The following is a 25,328-nucleotide window of genomic DNA, read 5'->3' as shown; positions in this document are numbered from 1 at the left end:
ATTCCAGTGAATTTGACTACAGAAATTCTCAATTCGTTTTTCCAGCTTCCATCCTCCCAGACTATTGTTTGCAAAGCACTTCTACTGATGGACAAAAGCTGTTAATTCAAACTTCAAATAACATCAAGCTCTAAAATACTAGGAAAGTAATAAGTAAAGCATGCAAAATACCTAAATATATAATCCTTTTCATATTCTGAAATTAATAGGTATTCAAATCCAGAATTATATGTCTGGACTTTTCTACTGAAAAAGGGCTCACCTGCAGTACAGAGTGACCAATAGGACTATTTTCTGAAAGTTCAGCCTCATACAATGGTTTCTCAAACTTTGGTGCATTGTCATTCATGTCCAGAATGGTGATCCGCAACAAAGCGCTGCTAGCACGAGGTGGGCTACCCCCATCTTGAACCCGGATAGTTAAGTCATAAGACTCTGATTGCTCCCGGTCTAGGTTTCCCATTACAATTAGTTGTGGCTGTTTCTCATCTTGATCCTCTGCTACTTGTAAGCCAAAAAGTTTCTGAGCATCTGAACCAGGCATGAGTTCATAGGAAGCAACACCATTGGCACCAGCATCACGATCCATGGCCAATGGAATAGGGAAAAGTGCACCAATATTGGTATTTTCAGGAATGGCTAGTGTGATGACAGGAGATGCAAAGTTGGGTGTATTGTCATTGATGTCCATCACTTCAATCTGTCCCTCCAGTAGGCGTGGGCTATTATTCATCAGGTCTGTGATAGAAACCTCAAATTCCAGAAAACAAGGATCTCCTGGGAACAAGTGCTGGCACTCTCTCAGGCTTTCTCGATCAATGGAAGTTTCTGTGGTATAGATATCACCAGTCTTGCCATCCACACGCAGATAGGGGGCACCCACCTCTAATTTATAGAGATGCCCTACATCTGGGAAGCCATAGTCTGCTGCCAGACTTCCAATGAGTGTATTGGGTGGCTGCTCTTCCTGTACTTTGTAGACAACACGTGTTCCAGAACCAAGGTTGGGAAGCTGGAGGAAAAACCACACACCCAGGCAAGAAACCAGCTGCTGCATTTTGAACTCTGATGAAACTGAAAGAAAGCAAAGAAAACAGATCATAAACAGCAAAGTTCTACCCAAGAAATATTTAATTTTACACAAAGTAGCATGTAGCTGCTGTGTACAAGTCTCTACAGAAAAAAAAAGAACTCCCAGTTTTTTTCCTGAATATAGAGAAAGTACTCCTAGTTTCATAGGTGCCTCTATGAATCACTTCACCCTTGATACCAGAATGGCCACACCTGCCTGGCTCCATAAAAAGCCACATTTACTACTGCTTAAACACCTTACTCACTATATGAGAAACTGTCATCTTTAATAAAAATGCAATAAGGGGAATCGATTGTCACCCTGACTATTGTAACTTTGCACAGAGTTCCATCTAAAATAGAAAACACCAAGAATATTTATAATATTAAACAGAAATCCATGATATAACTCTACATACAAAAAAGCAATCCCTCATGAAAATCTCTGCATCACTTTTCAGAAGAAATTACTACAGATGAATGAGCTGATTTCCTAAGAAAGTCATTTTTCCTATTGTTAAAATGTAATAAGCCCTTTTAATACAACATGCTTAGCCTTTTCTCTCATGAACCAATATTTATTTACTTATTTATTGCCATATCCCATATTAATCCCATATAAACATAGCTAGGATTCTGGCATCAGGTGAATCGGTAAACCAAAGTGGTCCTAGTATATTGTGGAATATCCTTCTTTACCAGGTTTCTCAGACAGGTTTGCCCTGGAAAAAATCATGGGCATGCCTGCACTTACAGTTTATGTCCGAGTTCATGTCAACTTGATTCTACAGCAAACAGATAGGCTCTCATCTCAACTGGGATGAGCCATACGCTTGATTTCATAATAAGGAATGTACGGATGGCCTTTCATTTACAAACATTTGTTTAGTGACCCTTTAAAGTTATAATATCACTGAAAAAGTGACTTATGATTGGTCCTCGTACTTACAACTGACATAGCATCTCCAGTCATATGATAAAAACTTGGGCAATTGACAATTTACCAAGGTTGCAGCATTTTGGAGTCACACAATCATTATTTGTGACCTTCTCCGATAGCTTCCAACAAGTAAAGTCAATGGTGAAGTCAGATTCATTTTATGACTGATGTGCGATTCATTTAACTGCACTGATATGATAACAAAGATTGTAAAATTAGACACAACTTACTTAACAACTGCCTTGCTTAGCAAGAGAATTTCTGGTCCCAATTGTGATTGTTACTCAAGGTCTATTTGTAGGCATGCATTTTTAAAATGTAACTATCTAGTTAACCAGACCAGATAAAACCTGTCAACATCTTTTTAAAAAGTGATCCCTTGTTACATTAGCTGAAAATATATTTAACAACCTATTTCATATAAGGAGATTATTATCTTATATATTGTTATATTATATTATATTATAATTATTATATTTCATATAAGATTATTATTATGTCTATGAGATTAATTCCTGTGAACTGAAATTTAATTTCCTCCTAGTATTTTAATGATCCATTGCTAACATGCCAATTTTACAACCATTTTTACAGACAAGTTATAAAAAATAGAATATCTCACATTCATAGGTAAAGCAGATATATAACATACTGACATGAAAGAGAGATGTTTTGATTTACATCGGAGGTCTGCAACCTTAAACACTCAAAGACCTATTTGGACCCATTTTCCACAGAAAACACAGGGAGCCACAAAACCTGCATGGGCATTGCCAACTCGACATCACTCCCACCCAGTCACATGACACCCCCAGCCACGCCTACGCAGCCGGTCATTCGGACAGAGAACTGGTTGTTAAAAAACACTCTGAACCATAAAACCCTTTTGACATCTCTCTCTCTCCCTCACCCCCTTTCTCCCCCCTCTGTCTCTCTCCCCCTTTTCCCTCTCTCTGTATCTGTGTATCTCTCTCCCCCTCCCTCTCTTCCCCTCTCTGTATCTGTCTCTCTCCCCCCTCTATTTCTGACTCTCTCCCCCTCTCTGTGTCTGTGTATCTGTCCCCCACTCTCTGTCTCTCTGTCTCTCTCCCCTATCTCCCCCCTCTCCGTATCTGTCTCTCTCTATGTCTCCCTTTCCCTCTCTCCCTATCTCCACCCGTCTCTCTCCCCTTCTCTCCCCCACTGTATCTCTCTGTCTCTCTCGCCCCTCCCTATCTCCCCCTTTCTGTATCTGTGTGTGTGTGTACATGTATGTGTATGTGTCTCCCTGAGAGATGAGGTGTGTGCGTGTGTGTGTGTGTGTGTGTGTGTGCGTGTGTGTGTAGCCAAGGCTGGGCCAACCCGGTGAGCTCTCCTTGGGGCTCTCTGATACTCCTTTCCTTTCTTCTTGGTAACTTTTTGGAAATCTGGGCTGGCTGAGGAACGAGCGCAAGCCATAGCGGAGGCTTCCCTTTGTGCGACCCTCCTCCTCCTCCCTCTCTCTTTTCTTCTCGCAACCCCCTGGCTGGCTATGGTTGCAAGAGGAGAAAAAGGGAGGAAAGGAGGAGGGTCACCCGAAGGGAAGCCTCCACCGCTGCTCACACTTGTTCCTCAGCCAACCCAGATTTCAAAAAAGTTGACAAGAAAGAAAAGGACTAGCAAAGAGCCCCAGGGAGAGTTCGCTGGGTTGGCCCAGCCTCTGCTTTCCAAGAGAGAGAGAGAAGAGATACAGTGAGGAGAGAAAGAGAGATACAGAGAGAGAGAAAGAGACATAGAGAGAGATACAGAGTGTGGGGGAGACCTGCTGATGGACGAGCATCATTGGCGAGGATGCTCTGGCTTTCTCTGAGCCTGACCCCTGGGGTGGGCATGCAGGGTTTGGGGGGCCATCCCCCTTTTCCTGCTGTCCTGAGCTTCTTTACTCCTCCAGCAAAGCGTTGCTGCCGGTGGCTTCCATTGAAGTGTCCTCTGAGCAGCGAAAGTCCCCCGTGCAAGTTTTAAAGCCACAGCTGAGCACTGCAGGCCCGTCCCCCTTTCTGTTGTCCCCTTCTCCTTGATCCCATTCCCACCCTGCCAGCCCTTGTGTTAGCAAGCACAGGTTGGGCCAGTGTCTCAGGGCAGAGAGCAGGTTGTACGTATCCCCAATCGACTGAGGCACACCCAGTGTTGAGGTTCGCTGGCAGCAGGTGATGGCAGCAGAGTTGTCTGATAGTGAGGACTCAGACGAGGAGCCTGCGTGTGATGCAGAGATGGGGCGAGGACTATTGGAGAGTGGGGTGCTGCCTTCGGAGCTTGTGGAGTCTGGCAGCAGTGACGCAGAGGACCTTGAGGAGCCTGTGCACGTGCACTGGGCTGCTTGAAGAGCAGCTGAAGCAGCAAGGGTGACTTGGGAGTAAGGCTGGAATATGATGGCCCCTCCCATAAGGGATAAAATCCAGCCCTCGGGGGTGTGTTCTTTGCAGGAAGCAAAGAAGTTCTTTAGAATCATAGTCCTTGTTGAAGCCCTGTATATTCCGGTTTGTTTTTGAAACGTCTGTTGGTGGATATTTAATCAGTAATTAGTCTTCTGTTCTTGGCAGCCTTTTGCAACCTTGAAAGGGCTTGCTTTTGATATCGGACAATTAGGTTTAAATGTTTCTTGGCTGGGAATGCACTGAATTCCAGCGCCACATTAAAAAAGGTTTGCTTTTATACACAGTTTATGTTTGTTTAATTTGAACAAGGCTTGGGTCAGAACAATTTGCTTCCTGCCCAAATGAAACAAACCTTGAATGCGAGATGGAACAACTTTGGGCAAAGAATGCTCACTTGCAACAGCAGTTGACCTTGTTAGCTAATAAATTAGGCCAGCTCCAGGCTCTCGCTGCTCCACCTCCTACTCGAAGGAGATGTCCAGTTGTCATTCCTGATAAGTTTGATGGCAACCAGGCTATGTTTCCAGAGTTTTTGGGACAGTGCCAGCTATTTATGAGCTTGAGAACAGAGGACTTCCCCACTAACCAGGATAAAGTGGGGTTTATAATTAGCTTGCTCACGGCTCTGCAGCTCGCTGGGCCATGCGTTTGTTGGTACAGGACAATCCTTTGTTATATGACTTCAGGAGGCTTTCTGACCATTTTCGTTTCATGTATGAGGACCCTATCAAGACACATATTGCTGCCCATTGGTTGAAGAAACTGCAGCAGGGCCGGCAATCCCTGCAGGAATATGTCAGCGAGTTCCGGCTGCTTAGCAAGGATTCAGCCTGCAATGAGGCTGCCCTTATGGACGCGTTCCAGGATGGGTTGTTGGAGGAGTTGCAGGACAAGCTGGTTCCCACGACTGTCAATACATCTGTGCCTGAGGATCGATGCCCACCTGCAGAGACGGAACCATTGCCGTGCTTCCCAGGAGACTCCTGTGGCACCTGTTGTGCATGAGACCTGGCTCCACAGGAGGAGCCCATGGATCTAGACGCTGCCAGGCCCCACCTGTCAGTGATGGAGCACAACAGACGGCGCATAGGAGGTTGTGTTTATATTACAGGGAACCTGGGAACCTGGTTGCTTCATACCCCAAGAAGCAACAAGGGGCGTCAGCCCTAGTGCCTGTTCCTCGGACCCAGAAAACCCTGTTGGTCCCTGTGCCTACTCCCCGGACCCAGAAAACCCTGTCAGGAAACAGCCGGAGCCCGATCTAGGGGATACCCTGGGTCCAGCGCACATCAGCCTCGAGTCACGCCTAGAAGACATGGATTCTGGACCCCCTTGGCATTTGATCCTGGTGGCACATGTTTTTCTGGTGAATAGTCCACAGGGGATTCCAGTGCATACCCTGGTTGATTCCGGCACCACCACTAACTTCATGGATGTGGCATTTGTAGCCCAGTATACCATCCCTCAGTGCCCAGTGGAACCTCCTGTGCTTGTCGTGACCATCAATGGCCAGGTGCTTTTGTCTGGGCCTATCAAGGCCGCCATCCAACCCTTGCACCTGACTATCGGCTCACATGAGGATGCTATCCAGTTCTACAACACTTCCGGACTGCTTTCCCCATGGTCTTGGGCTTGCCATGGCTCCAGACTCACGATCCCCAGATCTACTGGTCCCAGAACATGATCACATTCCCGAGCCTGCAATGCGTGGACCACACCCATCAAGTCTGTGCAGGGCAGTTGCTGAGTCCACCCGAGGGGTCCGTGCCTTCGGAACTCATAGACTTCATGGACATGTTCAGTGAGCAGGAGATGGACCAACTGCTCCACACCGGCCTTGTGATTGTCCCAATGATTTGGTGCCGGACGTGCCCCTTCCAGTGGGCTGTTTGTATTCAATGTCAAATCCAGAGTTGGCCATGTTGAGGGACTTTTTGGACAAAAACCTCACTTGGGGTTTTATCCAGCCCTCATCATTGCCACTGTCTGTCCTGGTCCTGTTTGTAAAAAAGAAGACTGGTGACTTGAGGCTTTGCTGTGATTACCATCAATTGAGCGCCATCACTGTGCATGTTGTGGCTAGCCAGCAGCAGGTGGGGACAGCTGAGGAGAGCGAGGACTCAGGTGAGGGACCAGGACCATTAGGGAGTGGACCGATGCCTTCAGAGATTGTGGGGGCTGGCAGGAGCAATGAGGAGGTTCCTGAGGAGCCTGTGCCAAGTGTGCGTGTGCGCAGGGTTGCTCATAGGAAACAGCTGCAGCAGCAGCACGAGCGACTCAGGAGTAAGGCTGCAAGGTAATGCAAGAAGATAAAAGCCAGCTGTGAATCAGACATTTTGCTTTGTAGGAAGCAAAAACGTTTTGAAACTCCAACCTCATGGACATTGCAGTATCTTAAGTTGGTATTTGAAGACTCTTGTGTTGTAAAATATTTCTTATCTGTTATTCTTGGCAGTCTCACACAGTTTTGGCGAGGCTTGTGCTTATCAAAGTTAATTAGTTTGCAGCAGCCTTTTAACTGGGAATTTGTAAGAATCATTAAAAGGTTTCTGTTCCCTTTGGTTTGTGTTTGTTTTATTGGAAAAGGGCTTGGGTCAGAACAGTGCGTAATTGGTACCCTCTGCCCTTGATTCCGGAACTGATGGAGCGGCTCCAGGAGGCTACCATGTTCACTAAGTTGGACCTGCACGGGGCATACAATTTGGTGTGGATCCGGCCTGGAGATGAGTGGAAGAAAGTGTTTGATACCAGGTACGGGCATTTTGAATACATGGTCATGCTGTTTGGGTTGGCCAATGTTCCCGCTGTCTTCCAACATTTTATGAATGACATTTTCCATGACCTCTTAGATCAATTTGTGATGGTTTACCTCAATGACATTTTGATCTATTCCAACTCAAGGGAAAGTCACCTGCACCAGCTGCGCCTGGTCCTGCAATGGCTCCAGGAGAACCGCTTGTATGCCAAGTTGGAGAAGTGCCCGTTCTTCCAGTCCACCATCAAGTTCCTGGGGCATTGCATCTCTCTGGAGGGCATTTCGATGGAGCCGAGCAAGGTCGAGTCGCTGCTCAGATGGCAATCTCCCCGGCAAGTGAAGGATGTCCAGCAACTCCTCGGGTTTGCCAACTATTATCGGACCTTCAACCCCGGCTTTGCTTCCCTGACCACGTCCCTCACTCAGCTCCTCCAGAAAAAGGTCCCGTTCCGGTGGAGTGCTCCTGAGCAGCAAGTGTTCCAGGCCTTGAAGCAGGCCTTCATGAAAGAGCTGATCCTGAAACACGCCAATCCACAGCATCCGTTCATGGTGGAACCAAATGCGCCTGATGTGGTGGTCAGTGCAGTGCTCCTCCAGGCTCATGCCTCCAGTGATATCCTCTTCCCTTGAGCGTATTATTCAAAGAAGCTCAATTCTTCCGAGCGCAATTATACCATCTGGGAGAAGGAGCTACTAGCCATTAAGGCAGTGTTTTGAGGCCTGGAGGCATCATTTGGAGGGGGTGCGACATCAAGTGGAAGTCCAGAGGGATCACAAAAACTTGGAGTTTTTGAAGACTGCCCGGAAATTGAATCAACGCCAGATCTGGTGGTCCCTCTTCTTTGCCTGGTTTAATTTCATTCCGAGTGGTCTCAATCAACGGGAGGATGCACTCTCATGGAAACCTGAGTACCTGCATCCAGAGGACCAGCTCCTGCTCCGGATGGTGCTGCCCATAGAGTCGTTCTCTGCAGTGCAAGAACCAGTGGACTTATAGGCGCAGATACATGAGGCGTAGTGGCATGACATTTGGGTGGATCAACAGAAGCAAGAGGTGGAACTCAACTCTCCGTGATCGTTCATGGAGGAACTCTTGCAGTACTGCAACAGACTCTATGTGCCGGTAGGGCCGCTTCGGGGACTTGTCGCAGTGCTACGACATCCCTACGGTGGTGCACTTCGGCCTCTTCAAGACATTGCATCTCGGACTTTCTGGTGGCCCCGACTATGACATGACGTGCAGTCCTATGTTACATCTTGTGTGCGATGCCTTTTTGAAAAAAGAAAAGGCTCAGGAAAGAAAAAGAGTGAAAGTATAAGGAAGAAGAAAAGAAGGAAAACCAAAAAATAATTACTTCCAACTTTCTTTGGTACATATCAAACTATTACTCTAAGATTAACATTTGTCTACATTATTTCCATAATCCCATATCTAATCATCAAAGCCCAGATCAACTTTTAATTTCAGTTTCTCACAAAAAGTCCAGTAAGTTCTCTTCATTCATTCGAGACAACAATGAATCCGCATAAAGACAGGAGGTTGTTCAACATGCCTAGTGGTGTAACCGGAACAATCTGGAACTGAACACACTGAAGACCATAGAAATGGTGGTAGACTTTAGAAGAAACCCTCCCATACTACCACCTCTTACAATACTAGACAATACAGTATCAACAGCAGAGACCTTCAAATTTCTAGATTCTATTATATCACATGACCTAAAATGGACACCTAACATCAAAAATGTCCTCAAAAAAGCACAACAAAGAATGCTCTTTTTGTGCCAACTCAGAAAGCTGAAACTGCCCAAGGAGCTGCTGATACAATTCTACAGAGGAATTATTGAGTCTATCATCTGCACCTCTATAACTGTCTGGCTTGATTCTGCAACCCGACAGACACAGACTTCAGAGGATAATTAGGACTGCAAGAAAAAACAATTACTACCAACCAGCCTTCAATCGAGGACCTGTATACTGCACAAGTCAAAAAGAGGGCTGTGAAAATATTTACAGACCCCTCACATCCCAGATATAAACTGTTTCAACTCCTTCCCTCAAAACGACACTATAGAGCACTGCACACCAGAACTAGACACAAGAACAGTTTTTTCCCCAACGCCATCACTCTGCTAAACAAATAATTCCCTCAACACTGTTCAACTATTTACAAAGTCTGCACTATTACTGTTAATCTTCTCCTTATCACCCATCCCCTTCCACTTGTGACTCATCACCCATCCCCTCCCACTTGTGACTGTATGACTATAACTTTGTCACTTGTATCCTTACGATTTATATTGACTGTTTCCTAGTATGATTTGATTGCTTATTGTACCCTATAACTATCATTAAACATCATTTAAACTATCATTAAACCATATCAATTAAACATACCTAATAATTCCATTATTCAATTTTCTCCCTGTTTTCATTTTATTTTTTTTAAATGAAAAATTCTCATTTGGCAAGCTGTGTGGTTCCAGGTTTCACCTCTCAATACAAACTTGACCATAGTTACCTATTCATTTTATTTAATTTTTATTTGTTTAATTTCATATTGCATCATTCTTGTCATTATTAAATATTAAGCTTATCTTATCCAATCCCAATTCATGTACTCATATCTTATTTTACAATATTATCTAAAATTCTTATCTCAATTCTATATTCATTTATTCAATTCCAAATCTAATATATCTCCTTCCATTTTTCTTAGTATATTCTCACATCTTATTTTACAATATTATCTAAAATTCTCATCTCCTTTCTATTATCATTTCTCATATTATTATTATTTTTCTGGTGACATTTGTTATTTTATCAATCCTTATCTGTAAATATAGTTGTCCCCTCTAGTTAATAATTCGAGCCAACCGCCTTCATTCTTCCTTAATATCAATCTCCCTATCTAGTATAAAACACAAATATTTTCTCAGATTCCGCATTATATTTTCTCTATGAATCATCTATATACATTACAAAATACTATTTTCAATATATTCTTATACATCCCAACATATTACCTTGCAGAATCCCCTTCCTTATCCCTTTTTTTTCACCCATTATCTCTCACTCTGCACAATGTACCTTCTTTTCATCCTTGTTTGTTTCCTGTTCCTCTTTATTTTCTAGTCCTTTCTCTTAATTCCCTTTTCCCCCATTCTTATTCCCCTCCTTTTCTCATTCCAGTTATTAAACTTTTCTGTCTCCCTTTTTATTTTTCCTTTGCATTTCGTTTTTCTGCTTTTCCCTTCTCTAACCATTTTCCGAACCATTCTCCCTTTTATCATCCCATCAGACCACAAATTTTTAATTCTAATTCCTTTTCCTCCCTGCTTGAATAATTGTTGTTCGTTTTGTTCTTCTAAGTTGGCTTCTTCTTTATAGAACTCCTCCCCCTCTGGTTTATTGTGTTCTTGTGTATGCTGAGTCAACATTTCTAATTTCTGTAATACATAACTACACATTTCAAGTTTAATTTTTATCATGTCCCTTGTATCTTGCATATCCGGTCTTATGTCTTGTAAGTCCAGTCTTATATCAACAAGTAGCTCCCCCATTATATCTTCTCCTTTTTTCTTTTTCTTTCCTCTTCCTTTATAGTTGAAATCCTCTTCTTTGATAGATATATTTAATCCAGAGTCCGGTATCTTATTTCAGCCAATATCATTATTTTCAACAATGCACACTCTTGAATCTTTATTCCAAATCTTCTAATTGGCCTCCCAAATGTTTCCCAAATTACCAGGTGATTCTATGACAATAATAAAGTTCCTTTTATTTTCTTTCAAGTTCCAAGATGCAAAGTCTCAAAAAGATCAAACACTTGTTTTAAAACATATTAAAGTTTTCCTGTACTATCAGATGACGCTCTTGAGTCTTTTTCTTTTTAACTTACTTTGTTGAATATGTTTTTATTAAGTTCACTAATTTCAATCATTAGCTATTCTTTTCAACACACTCAATTCCAGAATTTAGTTATGCCCTTTAAGTGCCCACAATTCAATATCTGTCCAGTTTAATTTTAAACCTTTGTTGTGTTAATTTATTTTCCTTTAAATTTCTCCTCCAGATTAGTTCAGTGAAATAATCAAATCCAAATTTAAAAACCCATTTTCTTTCTCACTTTCTCTGGTCACCACTTCCACACACTTTCCTCCAAAATAGCCCTTTAATTTGATATTGGGGTACCTCAAAAGCGTACCTCCTTTGCCTGGTTCACACTCTGCCCGCTACTTCTCTCTTCATCACAAAACTTAGTTTCCCGGAATGTTCTTCATCTTTGTGGTGGCCATTTTAAGACCAATGCTGCAGCTTGCCTTCGGGAGGGATTTTCCTGTCAGGGAGGGGAGTTTTGGCTCCCCTCAACCCTCCAGGCGATTCCCCCCTTCTTCATCATCCCACCAGGGTGGTTCTGGTCCCAATCGGGACACTCCAGCAAGAGAGCTCAGGCGAAACCGTGTACAATCGGGAATTCCGCACCAACACCGATGAGGAACAAACTGGAAGTCGGGAAGAATTATTATCTTTGAAATAAATTTATCAATATTCAACTGGGGGGACAGTTTATATGTTTGTTTATGCACTTTTTGGTGTAGTCTTGTTTAGCTTTGCTTTTTGTACTTTTTGTTTTGGAGTTTGTATTTTAATATTTTGAATAAAATAAACAAAAATAAAAATTGCTGGAATACATTTGGAAAGGCTGCTCAAACTAATCTACCTTGGAATAATCTTTAAATCACATTTGTCACAGCCAAATACTCAAGAAATGTATATCTTCTGTCTAGAACTTTTATGTGCATGTAACCTTTTTTATTACATATTTATTAAAAATGTTTTTTTCTTATTATACAATATAAACAGAAATAAAAGTAATGGAAAAAGGGGGAAGTAGGACAGAAGGAGTAAAATGGAAGAAAAAGAAAACCAAGAGCAATGGTGTCAGCCTTCAAGATTTTCTCCCTTTGCTTTTCATCTTTTGGCTGTCATAAGTAACGGGGGAGGAGGGGGAAAAGTATGGGAAGTGAGCTGGAGGTGTTATAAACTAGTACTGTATAAACTGAGGGGGGGAAGAGTACATTCTTGCTTAGGTTTCTATTTCTTGCTTAGCTTTCTCTTCTATGCGCAGCTGCAAACCTTTATCAAACTATGCCAAGGTCAACGGACAGAAACCTCATCACCACCTGAAGATGTCCACATGATGATATTCACAACTTTTAATTGGGAGAACCATTTGAACTATTGGGGGTGGGAACATTACCATCACTTTGTATATGTGATTTACGTGCCTATTTCCTCAGATTCAGAATTCTTTTGTTGCTACCACTTGACTTCCAGTAAAAGATATCTTTTCTCTAATTAAAAGAGTCTAAGTATTTCTTTCTTGGATTTTGAATGGAGCACCAGCTGACAAATGGCTTCCAACTTATTTCAGTGTAGTAGGATGCAATATTACAGTTATATCAGCTTTTTATTTATAGCAAATAGTAGCATGGATAGCCCTTGGCTTACAGACATTCATTTAGTGACTGTTTAAAGTCAAAGGTTAGGCTTTAAAGGTTAAAAAACAGCACCTAGAATTGCACTCAGAAAAAACCTAAAAGCCAATATGGCATGTGTAACAGTAGTGTAATGTAGACATAAAGTACAAGGAGGCACATCCTTGTACCACACTGCACATCTCTACATTCTGGAACTGGTATAACTTCAAGTGCTCTTCAAGAACAATCTAATTTGGATCACATTATAGTAGTCTGATTGGGAAGAAACAAAGGCATCATGAGCAAGGCCTTTCAGTTCAGGAATGGATACAACTGGTATACAAGATGAACCTGTAAAAAGCCACTAGCCATGGCTGCCACTTGCTCCTTGAGCAAGAGCCACGAGTCCAGGAAAATCATCAAATTGTGCACCTGCTTTAGCCAGGGAAGTGGTACCTCCATCAAAAGTCAAAACCAACACATCAGGAGATCTACAGAAACAAAAAAACCCAAAGCCAGTACACCTTGGTAGTGTTGAGCCAGACCGGGGAGGGGAGGGGAGGGGAGAATAGAATAGAATAGGAAATGGAACAGAATTGTGCACCTGCTTTGTCTCTGGTGCATAAGCTCACAGTGTACATATAAACAGCAAGTACTAGATCATAGATCTTAAATCATAGTTACTATAATTCATCCTAAGTTGCAAACAATTGATAAATCATAATAAACAAATTAGGAGTAGATAGTAGGAAAGATGAGATGATGAGACAATGCTGTGGCAATTAAGTGTACAGCAGATTTATGACGTGGGGAAACTATATTTGTGTCTTGTTGTAAGGCTGTTTTCAAGTACTTGCTGAAAATATTCTGAGAGAAGGTGAGTTGGAAGATGATAAGCATGATTTTAAACTAGAGGAAAGAACATCACTATGCTCTATTCTGACACTGAATGAAAAAAATTTCTGCAGGCTCTAATGAAAAACAAGGAGCAAAATGAAAAGATATAAAGATCAAACTAGTGACAACTGGTATAGCAACCTGTGACAATGAAGACACTGAAGTGGTGGGTTAACTTCTGCCTTTTAGGATAAATTCTCACTAACAAAAAAAAATCAGCAGTCAAGAAATACAGGGGTGTCAAACTTGTGGAAACCAAGGAAAATTAACAAAATAATTATAGAACAAATCAATCCAGATACAAATGAGCAGACTCAAACTTTCATATTTTGGATATATTGCAAAATAACATGACACTGTTCCCTTCAGAAGCCCATAATGCTGGGGCCAGTGGAAGGGGGGAGGGGGAAAGAGGATGACTTGCAGCAAGGTGGATGGACTTGATTACAGCAATAATGAATGCATATTGACAACTCAAAACCTCACTGAAGACTGGTTATCTTGAACAAAGTCTATGTGTAGACAATGACTTGGTGGCACACAATCAAATGTTCAATCTGATACTGATGACAGCACTTTATCAGTCAATCATAGAATCTTCCTAGGTATCCATATCCAACTAACTGATTTATAGTTTCTTGCATCTTCCTCCTTTTGCAGGTATTAACTGAGAGAAGAACAGGGAGGGACACTGCTGAATCTTTTCTGCTATTGACTGAGTACTAACTGCTGCTGATGGTTTCCTGAATGTTGTTGACTGATTACTGATTCTTTCCTGAACTCATTATTTCTGACTGGAGGCATGCTGTTGTATTATGTCTGATTGTAGCATTCCTCAACCTAATTGAGGCAAATAAGAGAGAAATATAAGAATATCAGGTTTGGAAGGTAAATTCACTTAGCAAGCAAATAAGGAAACATATAGGACTGCTAATGGAGTTTGGATGAGAAAGGGAGGTGCTTTTCTTTTGCTTTTACATTTCTCTTTGTAATAATTTTCTTTCAATCCAGCCTAGTCCTTATTAAGAAAAACAGCTTCTTTAACTTTGCAATCATAACAAAAAACCACAGAAAGTATGTGTGGAAATTTGCTAGGAGAACTGAAGGAGAAAACTGTAAGCAATATGGATAAGAGAAGCTTCATAATCTGCAAATTAGATGTAATGTTTGCACCAGTTCAGCCAAACCAGTAGCTACATTTTTGTGCAGTTTGATGAACTGGCTGAATCACCCTCCTCCCAGCCACTCCTCGCTTGGCCTCCCAGCCGCTCGCCTCACCTGAGAAGGTAAGGCCAATGGCAGGGGAGGGAGACCTGCTCCTGGCCCACTTGGCCCAAGGGCTGCCTCAGGGGGGGGACCTGGTGAGGCTTGGCCACCTTTCGGCCAGCTCTTGGCTTCCACAGGGCTTCCGGGCAGGAAGCCCAAGAGAAAGTGCGTGGTCCAAGCACACAGCATTCCACGATGGAGCCTTTCCTGGAGAGCAAAGCCTTGGACAACCTAATCTGTCCCAAAGGCCTTGAGGGACTCGAGTTTCCATACACCTCCACCGGGCCCGAGTGCTCTGCCTTTCAGATTCCAATGGGACCAGTGCCTCGTGGCAGCGCTGCTGACAGACAGGCGGGTGGATGTCCCAGGGCTGCACACGCGCACCTCACCACACTGCAGCAGAGCAGCAGCTTCCACCCCAGGGTAGCAATCTCCCGAGGGCCACCCACCTACTCACTTGCTTGCCAAGGTGGCCTGGAAGTGGCACAGCCCCCCATTGCGGGCTGGATGTGGGACCCGAGGTGCAGGGGAGGGCGAGCAGGAAGCAGTTGCCCAGAGGCCCAATGGAAGAAGAGCGTGCCAGGCCTGAAAGGCAAGCAAACCTTGCTGTGTCAAGGTGGCCCTTTGGCCAAGCGCAGTGGGCCCAAAGACAAAGCCAGGATGTCTGTGAAACCACAAGTGAGTCACAGGCCCTGCGGGGGTAGGGAGACTTTCCAGGGGTAAGGATTAGGAGGGACATGGTAATTGTCTCCCAGTATTTGAGAGGCTGTCACAGAGAAGAGGGATTGTTTTATTCTCCAAAGCACCAAAGATAATGGGTGAAAACTTATTAAAGTGAGATCTATCCTAGAAGTAATGAGCAATTTCCTGACAGTGAGAACAATTAAGGGAACAGCTTGCCTCTCAAAGTTGTGGGTGCTCCATCACTAGAGGTTTTCAAAACTAGACTGGACAAACATTTGACTGGAGTGTATGAGGTCTTCTGCCTTGAGCAGAATGTTGAACTAGAAGACCTCCAAGGTACCTTCTAGCCCAGGGATCTCCAATCTTTTGGACCTCAGGGACCACCAAATTCATAATTTTAAATCCTATGGACCACTAATATGATTTTTTTAAAAAAAAGATAAATACATTTGTAAAATAGTGATCAGAGAACTTCCATTTTATTAATATGAAATTCATCTATTTAATATAACAAAATTATAAATGCTTATTTAATTATAACAAAATCATAAATGCTTAATCATAAAATCTTCAAAGATTGTTTAATTGTAACAAATTATTAAAGTTAGTGTAATTATTACAAAACAATGGTCAATCTGAGTGAAGGAAAATGAAGACGGGCAAACTTGACAGTGGTGGGAAAGTTGGTCCCATATTCCAGAGCTGTAGTAGTCACAGGATTGGCCCTTTGGTCATCCTGTACGGCCAGTCCTGTAACTATTACAGCTCTGAAATATGGGACTGGCCTGTGGTGAGGCTGGAAATTTCCGCCGTAGGAGGTGGCATGTGCAATGTGCAAATTTGCAGGTAGTGCAATGTGGAAAAAGGAGCGCAGCCCTCACCGGCCAGGATGAGGTAATGGTGCTGTTGTGGCAAGGGGGGGGGCACAGGAGGGCCGAAGCGGCGATGGCGATAGTGATGACGATGGCTGGAAGGTGTGGGAGTGAAGTGCTACTTGCATTTGCGCAGCATCAGCATTCCGCCTTCACTGTGGTATATTTGTGCCAAGGCAGCCCTTGTCTCCTGCTGCTTGGGGCTCAAAGCAGTAAACAGCATCTGGGAAGCACAACAAGCAGAGAGAAGCAACTGGAGTCAAACTCTCATCTCCCAAGGAGCCTGGCCAAAGTTTCCCATGCTGCTCGCACTTCAATGCTTTTGACTCCCAGGGACAGGAATGTGGGGAGTTAGCTTGGCCACCCAGCCACGCCTACCCAGCCGGTCATTAGAGCAGAGAATCAATTGTTAAATTATTTGAATTCCACCACTGCTCACTACCTCCATCCTTGCTGGCAGATGTCTCAGCAGTTGCCCAGAGTCAGAAAACAAGTCTGGCAACCCAGAATCATACAGCTAACAAGTTTTACCTTTCTTATTACATAGCAATTTGCATAAAAAAAACTTATGTGGCAAGAAAGTTTCCTTTGTTTTGGGGCTCATTGCTTATTATCATTGTTAAGGTGTGGCGCATAATCACTGGTCACTCTTTTCATCATGTCCAGATTCAGAGTAGTTGTTCCAGTGAATAAGATATTCCAAATATCTTTTTCTGCATCTAGAATCCAAATACATTCTTTCTCCCTAACAGAGATTCTCCCTAACAGAGATTAAATGATAGAAGGTGTTGAAGCTACAGGAACCTTGGGGGCAAGTGATCATGCAATATTGGAATTCAACATTTTGCAAGCATGAATAGTAGAACAAAGTCAAACTAGAGTCTTGGACTTTAAGAGAGCTAATTTCAATAAACTTAGAGAGAGCTTGGGAAGGATTCCATGGATGAGAATCCTCAAGGGGTCAAGAAGCTTGGGAACTCAAGAAGCTTGGGAAATTTTGAAAAGTGAGATTATAAAAGCCCAGTCTAGCACAATACAAATGAAGAAGAAAAATAACAGCTCTCAAAAGAAACCAGCATGTCTGCATAAAGAACTCTCTGACAAATTAAAAGACAAAAAGGACTAGTATAAAAAGTGGAAAGAGGGGCAAATAACTAAGGCAGAATATCAGCAAATAGCCCCAGCCTGTAAAGATGAATTGAGGAAAGCTAAGGCTCACAATGAACAAAGGCTTGCGACAAAAGTAAAAATTAACAAAAAAAAAGCTTCTTCCAACATGTTAAAAACAAGAAAAGTCAAGGAAAAGGTCCATTGCTGGGAGAACGTGGCAAGAAGGTGACAAACAACAGGAAGAAAGCAGAACTATTTAACTCATTTTTTGCATCTATCTTTACACAAAGGGAAAAAACAGTCCAACCTATCAAAAACAGCACCACAAAAAAACAGATTAGAAACACAAGTTAAAATAGGGAAGAAAATGGTAAGTGAACACCTGTCTACACTAGATGAGTTCAAATCACCAGGACTGAATGGATTACACCCCAAGGTTCTGAAGGAACTGGCAGACGAGATCTCAGAACAATTGAACTATATCTTTCAAAGATCCTGGAGCACCGGGGAACTGCCAGAGAACTGGAAAAGAGCTGATGTAGTTCCCATCTTCAAAAAAGGAAAAAAATAGATCCAGGAAACTACAGGCCTGTTAGCCTGACCTCAATACCAGGGAAGATTCTGGAAAAGATAATCAAGCAACAAATCAGCGAACACCTAGAAGCAAACAAAGTCATAACCAAAAGCTAACATGGGTTTGTTGAAAACAGATCATGCCAGACTAATCTTATAGCATTCTTTGACAAAGTGACAGAATTAGTGGACCAGAGGAATGCTGTCGATATAATTTACTTGGACTTCAGTAAGGCATTTGATAAAGTAGACCATAACCTACTACTAGATAAAGTAGAAAAATGTGGGTTAGACAGCATCACCACCAGATGGGTTCGACTGGCTGATCAACTGCGCTCAACTTGTAGTTCTCAATGGAACTGCATCTACATGGAGGGAAGTATGCAGTGGAGTACCCCAAGGCTCTGTTTTAGGCCCAGTACTCTTCAACATCTTCATCAATGACTTGGAAAAGGAGATAGATGGGGAACTCATTAAATTTGCAGAGTCCACCAAACTGGGAGGAATAGCCAACACTCCAGAAGATAGGCTTAAGATACAGAAGGATCTTGATAGACTTGAACATTGGGCACTATCTAACAAAATGAAATTCAATGCTGAAAACTGTAAGGTACTACATTTAGGCAAGAAAAATCAAATGCACAGGTATGTAGTACCTTGCTCAATAGTACTAACTGTGACAGGGATCTCAGAGTCCTAGGGGACAAACCATTTAAATATGAGCCAGCAGTGTGCAGCAGCTGCCAAAAAAGCCAGCACAGTCCTAGGCTGCATAAACAGAGGGATAGAATCAAGATCACGTGAAGTGTTAATACCACTTTATAATGCCTTGGTAAGGCCACACTTGGAATACTGCATTCAGTTTTGGTTACCACGGTGTAAAAAAAGATGTTGAGACTCTAGCAAGAGTGCAGAGAAGAGGAGCAAAAATGATTTGGGGACTGGTTACAGGAACTGGGTATGTCTAGTTTAATGAAAAGAAGGAATAGGGGAGACATGATAGCAGTGTTCTAATATCTCAGGGGCTACCACAAAGAAGAGGGAGTCAAGCTATTCTCCAAAGCACCTGAGGGAAGGACAAGAAGCAATGAGTGGAAACTAATCAAAGAGAGAAGCAACTTAGAACTAAGGAGAAATTTCCTGACAGTTAGAACAATTAATCAGTGGAACAACTTGCCTCCAGAAGTTGTGAATGCTCCAACACTGGAAGTTTTTAAACAGATGCTGGATTAATCATTTATCTGAAGTGGTGTAGGGTTTACTGCCTAAGCAGTGGGGTGGACTAGAAGACCTCCAAGGTCCCCTCCAACTCTGTTATTCTATTCTATTCCCTCTTATCATTCCTGTATGAATGCTAATACTACTTTAATTATAAGGTTACAGTAGCAGAAGTTTGCAAAACTAATATGCTTCTCTCCTCCCTCCCTTCCTAAAACCTAGGGAGTGCCATGACTGAGATGCTTTTTCAATTATATTTCTGCCATGGATTCATATTTATGGGGCCACTGTCTTAGTTCTTCCTTCTATTCATCAAAGTTGTTTTATCTTCCCTTTACATCTTCATCCAACAAAGCCAGGTCAAGGAGGAAAGCAGTTTTTCAATGCAAGTGGCAAGGGAGTCTGTAAAGTTCCCTAAAGATGAAGCTCTGGAATGATCTGGCTACTTGCCATGATCTGGACTTCCACAGATATAGAGATCTGTATTATAATGGTGCAAATCTTGGCTAGATGCTTTCAAGTACTATAAAAATATAAACCAACTGTGTTCTGCTTCTCTAGGATTTAACTGTTCTTATTTTCATGGGTTCTCTGGAGGTGGAATCCAAGAACATAAAGAAAGGGAGGTTGGGTAAAGAAAGATTACTGAATAAGATCTCCTCCCCTTATTTCCAAGTACCTGCTGTTATAGCACATAAAGCAATACACAACCTTGGAACGGTTCTTCTGGTGGTGTTTACCTTCAATAAGAGAACAGACATTTAACAGCATTTCTTTCACAAATTAAGAACAAAGTCAAATTCAGGGTGATCTGTGGGAACACCCTGAGAAGCCGTTGAGCGTGAACGGAAACGTCCAAACGTCATCTTATTTGGTCTAGAGGACATCAATGACAAAGATGACATCACAACTGTCCGAAACATCATCAGTGATTATCAAGCATCAAGCATCTCCGCTGATGAAATACTTGACATTTCCCGCATTAGCCGAGAGCTCAAAAACAGAGACGGCTCTGTGGCCCCACGCTTGTGCAGGGTCATTTGTAAAAATGAATCAAGCAAACGTAAATTCATTTACACTATAAATTCGCTCGCCAAAACCAACATCAACCATAAGAACCTCCGTTGTCGCCCTGACCTAACCATACAGCAACGTGCCCGCTCCCGTGTACTCCGCACTGAACTCAAAAAACGTCTAGACAATGGAGAGAAGGACCTGTACATTGACTACCATGCTGACTGTATCAGAAGTAAGCCACACAACCCGCAACTCAGCTTTAACCCTCAACCACAACCCTACCTCAACCGATCCACCATCACCCAAGACTAGGCATGCACGCCCCTAACTACCTCAATTCCAACTACTACTGGCCTTAAATGCAAACTACTCAATGCAAGAAGCCTCGTGAATAAAATACCTGAATTTTTCCTCCTACTAAATATGGCTAAATTCGACATTATATTTGTCTGTGAAACATGGCTCAATGCATCTCTCCCTGACTCCATTACCACAGTAAGGGACTATCATGTTTACCGATCAGATCATGAAATTCGTAGAGGGGATGGTGTTGCTATCTTCTATAAAAAGTCCTTACATCTAAAAAATATCCAAGTTACCCAGGAGCTTGCTCTTCCTGAGACCATCATCTGTGAACTATCCTTAAATATCACAATTCGATTCTTACTATGTTACAGAGCACCTGATTATGACATCGAACATGTAAATAAGCTAAATACATTACTAACATGGGCTGCATCCTGCCCATACCCTTTTATCTTTCTTGGTGATTTCAATCTACCTCATATTGACTGGACCCTAAATGAATGTACAACTGAAATCATACACACAACCTTCTACAATGCTATTACAAATCTGGGACTGGAACAACTAGTAACCAACAACACTAGACTAAACAACTGCCTCGATCTCATCTTCTGCAATAGTTTGAATTTAATTTACGGAATACAAACTAAAGAACCCTTTTCCAGCAGTGACCACAATATGATTGACTTTTGTCTCAACATACGCCCACACAAAAATCACCACAATGATGTAATCCCCAATTGTAACTTCAAAAAAGGCAACTATGATCTTATAGACAACGATCTCTCATCCCTTGATTGGCAATCTCTATTCACTGGATGCAATACTGTTGAAGACCATTACAACATATTTTTACTTGAAGTCAAAAGAGTCATCAAACTATATGTACCAACAACAACTCCCAAAACAAAACAAAAAGCAGATTACCCATAACAATAAGGAAACTTCAATCCAAAAAGAGATCACTCTGGCGGAAAAACAAATCTGGTCAGGTTGCCAATTTCAAAAGCCGATACAAAAATTTATGCCACCAGATAAAGACCGAATGCACCAATTATCACATTAAACAAGAGGAAAACCTTCTAAGCACCAATTCCACCCGTGCTTTTTACAATTTTGTAAACAACAAACTAAAAGACTCAAGGTCCATCCCACCCTTGATAGGACCTGATGGTAAAGACTGCAACGACGACACCATTAAAGCCAACCTCTTTAACACATTCTTCGGCTCAGTATTTGTAAACAGCAATGGATCATGCCCAGTATTTCCTAGCCGTACCACAGATAACAACAATGATCTAATACATATCGATTTTACAGAAGACAATGTTGAAAAAGCACTACGCAATCTAAAACCATCTCTATCTATTGGACCTGATGGAATATGTGCCTACTTCTTAAAAAAGCTATCCACTGCCATAGCCAAACCTCTAAGCATAATCTTTGAAAAATCTTTCAGGACCAGCTCCTTGCCTAACCTATGGTCACAAGCCACAGTCATCCCCATCTTCAAAAAGGGAGACCCAAGCCTAGTTGAAAATTACAGACCAATCTCCTTATGCTGCGTCACCTGTAAAGTCATGGAATCAATTATTAACCAATCCATCATCCTCCACTTAGAGACAAACAACCTACTCTCCAATAAACAATTTGGTTTCAGAAAAAAACTATCCTGTAATCTGCAACTCTTACACTGCAAAAACATATGGACGACACAACTCGACCAGGGCAAAGCAATAGACGCAATCTACATAGACTTCTGTAAAGCCTTTGATTCAGTGGTACACGACAAACTACTCCTAAAAATAAAATCCTATGGTATCTCTGGACAACTGAATAACTGGATAGAAGCATTCCTGGCAAACAGACAACAAATGGTCAAAATTGGGAGCGTCCTATCAAATTCTGTACCTGTCAATAGTGGTGTCCCCAAGGCAGTGTTCTAGGACCAACTCTCTTCATACTCTACATAAATGACCTCTGTGATCATATTAAGAGCAATTGCGTTCTTTTCGCTGATGATGTAAAGCTGTTCAATACCACAGACAATACTGCTACCCTACAAAAAGATCTTGACTATGTATCAGAATGGTCAAACAAATGGCAACTTCAAATCTCAACAAATAAATGATCTGTCTTACATATTGGCAAAAAAAATCAGAAAATAAAATACAAGCTGAATAGTCAAGATCTTGTTGATGACCCAAGCTCTGTAAAGGACCTTGGAATACTCACCTCTAATGATCTAAGTGCTAAAGCCCACTGCAACTACATAGCCAAAAAGGCATTAAGAGTTGTTAACCTAATCCTACGTAGCTTTTTCTCTGGTAATATCACACTACTAACCAGAGCATACAAAACATTTGCTAGACCAATACTCGAATACAGTTCATCAGTCTGGAACCCACATTACATATCTGATATTAGCACAATTGAGAAAGTCCAGAAATATTTCACAAGAAGAGTTCTCCACTCCTCTACTCGTTGTAGAATACCTTATGCCACCAGACTTGAAATTCTAGAACTAGAAAACCTTGAATTACGCCGTCTTCGGTCTGATTTAAGCATGGTATATAAAATCATACATTGCAATGTCCTACCTGTCAATGAATACTTCAGCTTCAACCATAACAACACAAGAGCACACAATAGATACAAACTCAAAGTTAACCGCACCAAACTTGATTGCAGGAAATACGACTTCAGCAATAGAGTGGTCAATGTCTGGAATACTCTACCCGACTCTGTAGTTTCTTCCCCAAACCCCAAAAACTTTAACCTTAGACTGTCTACTATTGACCTCACCCCTTTCCTAAGAGGTCTGTAGGGGGCGTGCATAAGCGCACCAACGTGCCTACCGTCCCTGTCCTATTGTTTCTCTTATTCTTCTTTTATTTTTCTTATATGTACCCATTTCATGTATTCACAACTATGTATACACTTATACTTATTATCTTGTAAACAATTGGCAAATCAAATAAATAAATAAAAATAAATAAATAAATAAATAAATAAATAAATAAATAAATAAATTGTATTGGCCAACTCCCCATTAAAAAAAATAATTCATATTGGTCAGGAGAAATTGATTCCTGGCTCCTGCAAACTTCTCCAGCTTCCATGATAACCTTGTTTAAATGAAATGAATAATATAAATACAATAAATAATAAATGAAATAAAAACACCTTTACAGAAAAGCACAAAACCAAGGATGAAACTTTCTTGAATGTATTTGAGTTAATATCACTGCCATAGGGGTATATTACAGACCACCCAACAAAATAGAGGAAATAGATGAACATTTTGGTTTTAACTTTTAACTAAGGTATGTGGGGAAAAATACCACAGTAGTAATGGAAAACTTCAACTATCCTGACATCAACTGGGACAGAAATTCTGGAACCTAGTGAGAGATCAAATAGATTCCTGACAAACCTAGCAAACAATTTTCTCACCCAAAATGTCGGCTATATTGGCTATATAATATTGGCTATGCAAGTAGTCCTCAATTTAGGACCACAATTGCGCCCAAAATTTCTGTTGTTCAATTAATTTTGCCACATTTAAGACCTTTCTTGCTACAGTTGTGAAGTGAATAACTCTGTCAGCTTTGGAAGCCATATTTTACTTAGAAACTTCCACGCTGCCACATTCTAGTGCCTGGGAATTTGGGAGCGGGGATCTTACAGAGGTGGAAGTTTAGACATAACAACATTCTTCTTCCGAGTCAAGGACAAGCTATCCTGCACCTGGGAAAGGAGTGGTTGGAGGGATGTCTCCAGTTGGGACGGCTAGTGATTGGACCATATGATGGACTGATGGATGCAGGGGATGGGTTTTGGATTTTCAGTTACAAAGGGAAAACCCAGAACTCTCAGATTCGGGTTTCCCCAGATGTGTTAATATGACTACTCTAATAAAATGGAACTTTGAGAAAATGCCTGTCTATTGGTTTGGAGTTTGTTAGTTGGAACACTGACATGCTGCAGTTGTTAAATTAAAACACAGTTGTTAAGTGAATCTGCTTTTCCCATTGACTTTGTTTGTCAAAAGAGGATCACATGATCCCAGGACACTGCAACTGTCATAAATATGGTTATACGAGGTGGGGCAAGGCGCATGCGTAAAAATCAAGCTAGGGCACAATGGGAGGGTTGGACTTGGCCCATGCACCCTGCACCCACTTACCTTAGGACTGCCACAGCTAGGCCTCCCACACCCCGACACCTGTCACGCTGCTGCCCAATTTCTGTGGCTGCTTACTGACAGATGCCACGTGGCGCATCACGCTGGTACTGCTGCTTGTGGTAGGACGCTGTGTGTCTTATCATGCCAGCGCTGCCACTTGCAGGACGCCATGTGCCACGCCATGCTGGTACTGTCACTTGTGCGCGCAATGCACCATGCAACATCCCCTACAACTTTGTATTGTATGTGCGTGGGAAGAATCTTCTAATTAAATCAAAAAGTTATCTATTTAAATTACATTTTAAAAAATAGTAAGTATGACATGTCACCTAGGAAACAGACAGGGCATTTCTAAGAATTTAAATATGAACTGGTAATATGCCCAGAAAAGTGATGGGCAAATAAACTAAGAGGGGGGGAGGGATAGATGTATTTTTTTGAACTCTAATAACATATTATACATAATTATGAATAAAACTGAATAACTGGAGAACCAGTAGGAGCTATTTTCACACCCATTAAAAATGCTTCAACCATAGCCACAACCTGACATT

General features: G+C 41.9%; 1 protein-coding gene across 6 annotated transcripts in view; it reads right to left on the bottom strand.

Annotated features, from left to right (window-relative positions):
- PCDH1 (protocadherin 1) overlaps positions 1-25,328 on the bottom strand; it is a 291,570-nt gene that overhangs the window by 240,416 nt on the left and 25,826 nt on the right. For all 6 annotated transcript variants that reach the window (XM_087960970.1, XM_087960973.1, XM_087960968.1 and 3 more), the window contains exon 2: positions 263-1,074. In XM_087960970.1, coding sequence (XP_087817096.1) covers positions 263-1,057 — 795 coding nt within the window. In that variant the 5' untranslated portion in view covers positions 1,058-1,074. The remainder of the gene's footprint in view (positions 1-262; positions 1,075-25,328) is intronic.

Source organism: Notechis scutatus, chromosome 3 (assembly GCF_049901735.1).
Source record: "Notechis scutatus isolate UNSWTSFEM ecotype Mainland chromosome 3, rNotScu1.2, whole genome shotgun sequence".
Classification (NCBI taxonomy): domain Eukaryota; kingdom Metazoa; phylum Chordata; class Lepidosauria; order Squamata; family Elapidae; genus Notechis; species Notechis scutatus.
The sequence above is the reverse complement of the archived record's forward strand: the minus strand, read 5'-3'. Positions and strand labels throughout refer to the sequence as shown.